Source organism: Prionailurus viverrinus, chromosome B1, assembly GCF_022837055.1.
Source record: "Prionailurus viverrinus isolate Anna chromosome B1, UM_Priviv_1.0, whole genome shotgun sequence".
Taxonomy (NCBI): Eukaryota; Metazoa; Chordata; class Mammalia; order Carnivora; family Felidae; genus Prionailurus; species Prionailurus viverrinus.
In genome coordinates, this window is record NC_062564.1 from 101342736 (window position 1) to 101350366 (window position 7631).

At 46.7% G+C, this 7631-nt stretch overlaps 2 protein-coding genes across 3 annotated transcripts; one reads left to right on the forward strand and one right to left on the reverse strand.

Moving 5' to 3' along the window:
• Nucleotides 1-780: 780 nt before the first annotated feature.
• Nucleotides 781-5919, reverse strand: SPRY1 (sprouty RTK signaling antagonist 1). 2 transcript variants are annotated; one of them, XM_047856746.1, is made up of 2 exons: nucleotides 5781-5919; nucleotides 781-2998 (listed from the first exon to the last, which is right to left on the reverse strand). In XM_047856746.1, exon 2 carries the CDS (start codon nucleotides 2941-2943, stop codon nucleotides 1984-1986), a length of 960 nt encoding a protein of 319 aa, XP_047712702.1. In that variant the 5' UTR covers nucleotides 2944-2998; nucleotides 5781-5919; the 3' UTR covers nucleotides 781-1983. The 2 variants fall into 2 exon arrangements, with proteins under 2 accessions (XP_047712702.1, XP_047712703.1); XM_047856747.1 differs by lacking the exon at nucleotides 5781-5919 and adding an exon at nucleotides 4760-5252.
• Nucleotides 5261-7212, forward strand: LOC125164193 (homeobox protein cut-like 1). Its single transcript, XM_047856748.1, has 2 exons — nucleotides 5261-6212; nucleotides 6764-7212. The coding sequence occupies exons 1-2, from the start codon at nucleotides 5547-5549 to the stop codon at nucleotides 6929-6931; spliced, it is 834 nt and encodes a 277-aa protein (XP_047712704.1). The 5' UTR covers nucleotides 5261-5546; the 3' UTR covers nucleotides 6932-7212.
• The last annotated feature ends 419 nt before the right edge of the window (nucleotides 7213-7631 follow it).

Sequence of the window (7631 nt, forward strand, 5' to 3'; positions counted from 1 at the left end):
GGTTCAAATTTTGTCAGCATCTTATTCTGAAATGCAGAGAATTATTCAGGTTTGACATAGCACTTAGGCATGGGGAGTTGGGTAAAACTGAGTTTGAAGATTCGCATAAACGAAATTTTATCAGATCAAAGATTCTAGCTATGAGTGGTTTCAGCAGATCAAAAAATAAAAATATTTATTTTGTCTATATAAAGTTTCAGGCCCTGAGATATCTTATTCCACAGAACATGACAAAATGTCATTTGATCAGGCCATATTAAACACTTATTAAAATAAAAAGGTAGGGACAGGAATGTTTTTAAAGCCTCTCTTTGATAATGTGAACTATTTCCCTTGGTACACTCTAACATCTAGCATGTTTTACTAAAGTGACAGAGCTAGAGACTCCTAGCATGCATACAGAACTAAGTTCTTTAAGTTTTACTGATAAAGATTAATTTTTGACTAACCCAAGAAAATAAAACATTTTCATAAATTACAGATATGTTCCATTTTCCAAGAAATTATGATATACACAAAACCTCTTGCTTACAAAATAGCCAAAGTAGAGAGTGATTGTTAATATTAACTGCAAAAAAGTTCACTTTATAAAGTGATTCATTAGGGCATCCGTTGAAAGAGAATTTGGATCACAAAATTTTGATTAATGCATTTCCCAGGAAACATCTAAATCTGAGCTCACCTAAGAGATAAAATGGGTGTGCATGAAGAAAGAGTCAAAGCAAATGACAAAAATCACCATAATAGTACAGGTTAATAAATGAAGAAATCAAGAGACGGTTTCATTAATTAATATATTTTCTGCATTATAGTTAACATAGGTACTTTCTTCGTGTCACCTTACTTTCCGTTACGTATTGATATTTTGTTATATTCAGACATGAGTACATTTCAACAGTCTTTTGCAATAAATATCATAAAATAATAGATTCGCATAATAAATATTCTTTACAATAAAAAAGTTTAACAGACTTTTGTCTTAAAAATAGTCAGAATTCAACTTTGTGATTTATACATAAAATATACAAAAAAGCACCACAATTTGTGGTTAAGGCAATGAAAACACAGAAAAAATTAGAATTACCCAGCTGTTAGCTAACCAAAGGGCCAAAAGGACCATTAAAGGGCCAAGATCACTTTAGGCAGCATAGTTCTGTGACACCTATAGACTGATCAGCTGTAAATATCAACTTCAGTTATCCAAGTGCCCTCAATGACGAGAAATTTGGTAAAAAGTGTGGGGTGTGGCAGGAAGGTAGTTGAGTCCTTCACAAACATGAAAGCTAGAATAAAGATGAGCAAGAAACAACCAATTTATCTCCAATGTGAAGATTTATATTGTAAAGCAAATCTAAAATTACATAGGAAAAGAAAAATACCTGGCATCTCCAGAAAAAAAAAAAAAAACTGAGGGGAAAGAACTTTGAGGGGCAAGGAGAGGACAGTGGTTAAACGAAAATTTTTATGTTATAACAAAAATATATCCCCCCATGCTTCTTAAGGGGCCAATGCTATGAAGACAGCCCTACTGGAGACAAACTTAACACATAGCTTAATTAAGCAATAAAAATGTTGTTTCTTTAAAAACCAGTTTCCCTGCTCCCAGAGTACCCAATCAAAAACAGCTCTAAATCACTGCAGATTGACTGGGTATGTGTGTGGGTATGTTCATTTATACAACAACTTTTTTGAAAAGTTGCTTGCAGAACAAAACGGCTACACAAAAGCCCACTGGCTCTCAATAACCCTCCTGCGTGGATGGCAGAGGCTCTTGTCATAAGTGGGAGCCAGGTGTAGTTTCACAGTCCACTCTTACTGAAGATCATCCATTAGAGAAGAGTAAGATCCATGAGTCAAACCTTAGGAACAGGGGAAGAAAGGTGGGAAAATTGTAGAGAAAATAAAACCAGTATGCCATAGAATCTTTTTAACAGCCACAGCTTGAAAGCCAGAAGTTCAGGAGGTCCAACGCACTTCCAGAAATCATGATGGTTTACCCTGACCCCTGGAGGGGCAGCTCTCCAGCTTACAATAGACAGTGTTGGAGTTCTTACATCTGCATCCTGGGCGATGGATCCAGTCATAACACCCCCTGCAAAGCTTCAGGCATCCCTTAGCAGGAGGATAACAGAGTAAGCAAGGTAAAAATAGAGACATGGCTCCCATACACAGGTACCTAGAGCAGCAGTGGGACTGTGAACAGGAGCAAGGATTATCCGAATAAGAATCCCCTTCATCGTCATTGGAGCAGTGGTAGAAGATGCCCTTGACTAAGCACATGCAGGTTCCATATTCCACCATACTCTCGGCAGAGCAAAGGCACTGACGATTGCAGGCCAAACAGGATGGCAGGGTCCTGGGAGCTGTGCATTCTCCACACTTGCACTTCCCACACTGTTCACAAATAAACTTGTGCTGTGTCAGGTCCTCTTTCAAGGAACCCTTCAAGTCATCAACAATCAGTTGCTTAGGCTGGGTCCGGATTGCTCTTTCAGACCTATGGCCAGGCACTGGTCTGGTTGGTGGTGACCTTCCTAACAGTCCCTGCTCTGAAGAGGCACTGCTGTTGCTCCCAGAACTGGCTGCACTTCCAGTGCTGGTCGATCTGCTCAAAATGGGGCCTCGGGCATTATTTAAGAGTCCTGCATGTCCCAGGTGGCTTGTAGGTCTGTGTTCATAGTTGTTATTCACATTAATTGGTATGATTTCGTGAGTCCTTTCATGCTTTTCTTGTCTTGGTGCTGTTCGAGGCACAGGTCTTTTCACCACTGATGGCCCTTCTGTGTATTCATTGCTGCCTCTGATGGCCTTGATCTGGTCTAAAGACAAAATAGCAGCAGGCTGAATTTCTCTCTCATAGTCTAACCTCTGACGGCTATCCAATGTAGGCTGCTGGATCACAACTAATGAACTGCCACTGCCATGCTGATTTTGGGGATCCATGTGTAGTGATCGCGAATTCTGGCAATCAGTGGAAACCTGGCATGCATCTGAAATCCTAAAAGGAAATCAAAGATGAAAAAATAAAAAAAAAAAACAGAGAGAGAGAGAAAATAAATGACAGGAAGCATTTTGGGGGGGGGGGATCCTGTCAAGTCACAAATTGCCTAAACCACCTGGTAATGATCTCCTTCATCAGCGGATTACAATGATGCTGGGGTCCTGGCCAGAGTCCAATTCTAAGAGGCTGAGGACCACATCACAGATGAAGAATGCAGGCAAGAGACCCCATGCCATAAAAGTGAAAAGTTGTTTTCAACTTCTAAAAAGCGGAATCAAGAAGTAATGCCCTCCTGTTTGTCAATCTAACAAATAATTAAAATGGAGTATGCCCTTATAGGGAATATTGAGGATAAGCCCTGGAACAGCTCTCATCTAAAGAAAGCTCGTATCAGTTCATCAGTGTTTTCCTTACAGGAAAACATCCACTTTCTAAAAATTACGTATGGCTTTTCTGCTGTTTACTGTTATAAGCACTAGATTAACAATGAGAAATTAGTCAAGGTATACTTCATGCGTTACAAAAAATCCAAGAGACATCAAACTAAAATGGAATCTCAAAGTAAGAGGGCATTTTACTTAGAAACCAAGATTATAAAGGTAACCCATTATTTATCTACAAGATGTAAAGATGAGTATAGAGGAATACAACAGCTCTTGGTATTTTACAGCCACTACAACACACACACAAAACTCAATGCTGTGATGTTAAAAAGCATTCACATTTGAAATCATGAAAGGATTTTTTTAAAGTTTAAATTAAGGGGTCACTCACATAACAAGATAACTTTCATGTACAAATAAGTATTAGGCCTGTAAGGCAGTATGGAGAAATCTGGGCCATTTTAATTACCACATTTCCTCTAATTTAAAAATCTGTATTTACATGACAGATCTTGATTCTCAAGAGCACTGCCAACTCTGAATCAATGTGCTTCTTGAAATAAGATAAGTACAGTAATATCCCGATAAAAGTAAGCATTTGTATTTCCACACTAATAGTAAGTTATTTCTAATTTATAATGCATTCTTCACACACACCAAAAAACCACCAAACGTAAGAACATTTCCAATTTCAATCAATGGAATCACACAAATTCCTTCTAAAGTCTACAGATCCCTTCCGAGTCAAGAATGAAAATAAAAAAATGCCCATTCTCAACTGCCACCTTGAGCCAAAACACCAGCTGAAGGAATAAGGCAGACAGAAGTCCATTTCATTCTGTTAACTAAACTGATTGTCTTCTATGTTAACTTCTTGGAGTTGCCCTCCCTCATTCTCCCAACGAAGATCTCCCAAGTTGCTCCTTAACTCTGCCTTTCTCTGTACAACAGAAGAAACACATTCATGATCTGCCTGGTTTAGTCCTGGAATCCTTAAGGACTGTTCAAATACCCCTTCGATACTCTGCACACACAAGATCATTCCTCCTTGCAAAGAACTCTTAACCCAGTGCTTTAAAAGCAGAGTATCTCCAAGTCCTAAGTCAGATCCCACAGTTAAGAAAAAGGCGTGCAGGATTTGAAGAGTGTAGTAAAAACACCAGGCACATGCTTCATCTGCGTTTTAAATGATGGTCGTAACGAAGTTCAGGCTGCCTGGTAAATCAGATTAGCAGATAAAAAGAAAATTAGCCACCTCTGATCTGAAGCAAAGCCCCTTTTCTAGCACTGACAGTTCTGGGATCCAGCCCCGAACACGCTCGCACGCTCTCGGCAACCTGTCTTCCCCACCGAAACAGGACTCCAAGTCCAATACCTTTTCGTACAGTCCCATCACATCCTAAGGATCACCGTGGATTTCCGACCCATTTTTGCGTATCTCGCCAAGATTTCTTACAGATCGCGGAGAGCCTTGAGAGCTAATGCAGGCGCCAAAAGCAAGCCCAAGGCATGGAGAGTCAGAAATAAAGATCTGTCTATACTTTAAAGGAAAAGCCGGATTCCTAAAGAGCCGGGAAGAAATGAGCCGGGGGCAGGGGCAGCAGAGAAGCGTCGCCACACTGCAAGTTACGACGGTGGAGCTGCGCCCTCTGCAATCCGAGCTGGGAGAAGCGGTGAATAAATAGTTGACGGAGAGGAAGGAAAAGGAAAAAGTTATGAATGAAAACAAGTTTTCTCTCTCTCCCTCTCTTTGGGCAGGAGGAGGGGGAGGAGGCTGAGGTTACCATTACCTCAGGAGGGCGGACTTCCCATTTTTAAAGTGGCAGCGCCCTCTCCCCTCCCCTCGCCGTTCCACCGCTCTCAAAACAAGAATAAAGTCGAAGCTCGCTTTGGCGCAGACTAATTCCGTCCAGGGGGTTACCCGCGAATTCCGAGGTTTGCCTCCCTAAACGCGCGCCCGCGCGCGCGCGCACACACGCCCTTTCCCGGCCCCCGGCCTGAGGAAACTCCTTCACAGAAAGCCCGCCGTTGGCACAAGTCACGAAGTTCCTCAGAGTCCTCCGGGGAACACCCCAAAAGCCTCCCAGAATCCATCTTTCGCGTGGAGGGCTCCTTCCAGAGGACAACCCCGGCCACCGCGCCAGCACTGCAGGAAACTGGGGATGGGAGACCCTGCCTCACCGTCCTCGGCCGCGGCCGCAGGTCGCCCACCCGATTGCCCAGCCCCGAGCGCCCCGGGAGAGAGGCGGCCGGAGGGGCGGCGCCGCGCGCTGGGGTCGCCCCTCCACTTCCCCTCCCCCTCTCCGAGCCCCGGAGCCCGCACCTGCCGCGCAGAGCCAGCCGGGTGCGCGCGCCCCCCCGCCCCCGCCGGCCGGGAGCGGCCGCCGGACACTCACCTAGGTCGAAGCGGTAGCTGGGGACCAAGCCGTGCGACCCGGCCCAGGTCCCGGTGCGGGCGGCAGCGTGCTCACGCCGCATCAACCGTGGCGGGGAGGACGAGGAGGCATTGCCCCTGCTGCGGCGAGTCCGCCCGCGGCCTCCCCCGCCCCCACCGGGCAGGAGCGCTCCCCGCGGCCCCCTTCCGGCTGCGGAGGACAATTCTCCGGAGTCTCCGCGCGCGGCCCGGCGCAGCAGACCTCTCACAGCTCGCGTTCGCCGCGCAGCTCAGTAACATCCACCTCTGGGGCTTTTCTCTTGCAGCCCCCTTCCACGAACCAGAAAAAAAAAATCCCTTCGGGGGGGCCCTCGAGTCTCCCAGAAAAGCGAGCTGGGGAGCGGTAGTGAGAAGAGTTCGTGACGGGCCCACAGGCTGGCACGCCGTGCTCCGCGTGAGTTCTTCTCCTGTTCCGAACGCTCCTCGCGCGAAAGGAAGGAGTGGCGGCCCCCTGACGACTGAAAATCCACGTCACGGACGTTCGAGGCTTTGCGGCGCCCGGGACGAGTCTCGAACCTGCGTCTGCGGGCTGGTCACGGAACCGCGCAGGCCCCGGCGGAGCCCGGGAGCGCACGCCTGCGAGGTGGAGGCTGCCGCTTCCCCGGGCGGGGGTGGGTGGGATTTTTTTTTTTTTACCCGCTTTTTTAGGGGTAGCGGTGGAAGGACTGAGGCTGGGGGGGTGGGGGGGGGGTTCTTCTCAAGGGAAGAGGCGGGGCGTCGTCTCTTGGCCCCCGCGCAGGTCGAGGCACTTAACCGATCCTGCACGCTGGGCAAGTGGGGGGCACAGCGTCCCCCGGAACTCCGGTCCTAGCAGGTCAGCCTCTCCGGGGCAGCGCTCACTCCCAGTCCTCCGACCCTCCTGTTCCACGGCCGAAATGCCTGCTACAGAGGATTATCGATGGGAAAATAAAACAAAACAAAACATTAATTTCCTTTTCTTTCTAGGCACTTGGACGCGTAGCGCGCTCAGCCGCCCGGGCGGAGAGTAGAGCGGGGTGGGCCGCTCGCCAGCTCGCCCGCCGCCCGCAGCCCGCTGCCATGTGCTGGCTGTTGCTGCTTCCAGTGATTGACAGGCCGGCGCACAGTCGGCGTGTCAGCAGCGAACCAAAGTAACATGCAGTCTTGCACGTTTTGCCGAAGTGCTTTTGCCCCTTGGAATGCCTAGGAGTTCAAACAACGTTCAAGCAACGCCTCTGCGCATTGGAAATCAATACACAGAGACGGGAAATTCAGGTTTTAAACAATTGCTTCGCTCGGGGTTCGGTCGCCAACAATGCCTAAACAAACATGTATTTGGTCCACACACCGAGTGCCAGACCCTCTTCGGCATTAACCACTCTGTTTTCCACACAACCGACCGTTTCAGACTTTAAACTTGTTACCCTTCGGATAAGGAAAAAAAAAAAAAAATGAAAGGGACCCTGTTTTTTCTCTTAACAGTAGCATTTAAGAGCATTAGTTTTAGCAGTGGGAATACTACTGGTAATTTGAAATGCAACCAGTAATCTTACATCCAAAGCGAGTTCAAAGAAATGTTCAAGTCCTTGTTAAAAGCCAACATTTCTCACCTAATCTTTCCTAAAATATCTACGGAATGAAAGGAAGGAAACAGTTCTTACCTAACGCAAAGATTGGAAATTGCTTTTCAGGCACATTTACAGCGACTGTAGCAGTTCCTTATCCAGGGTAAGGAGCTCGGTCTGCTGCTATCACTCTGCAAACCACTGCGTGCCTTACAGAGCAATCCCACTCCGGCTCCGCAGAATTTCAGCAGCTCGCCTCCACCTCCACCTCCACTCCAGGACACGCCTCC

What these genes read in the sequence shown, in the direction of transcription:
- SPRY1 (XM_047856746.1), bottom strand. Translation starts at nt 2,943, where the DNA reads ATGGATCCCCAAAATCAGCATGGCAGTGGCAGTTCATTAGTTGTGATC.
- LOC125164193 (XM_047856748.1), top strand. Translation starts at nt 5,547, where the DNA reads ATGGGAGACCCTGCCTCACCGTCCTCGGCCGCGGCCGCAGGTCGCCCA. An exon ending in GCTGGCACGCCGTGCTCCGC is followed by an intron (nt 6,213 to 6,763) that starts GTGAGTTCTTCT and finishes TTTTCTTTCTAG; the next exon opens with GCACTTGGACGCGTAGCGCG.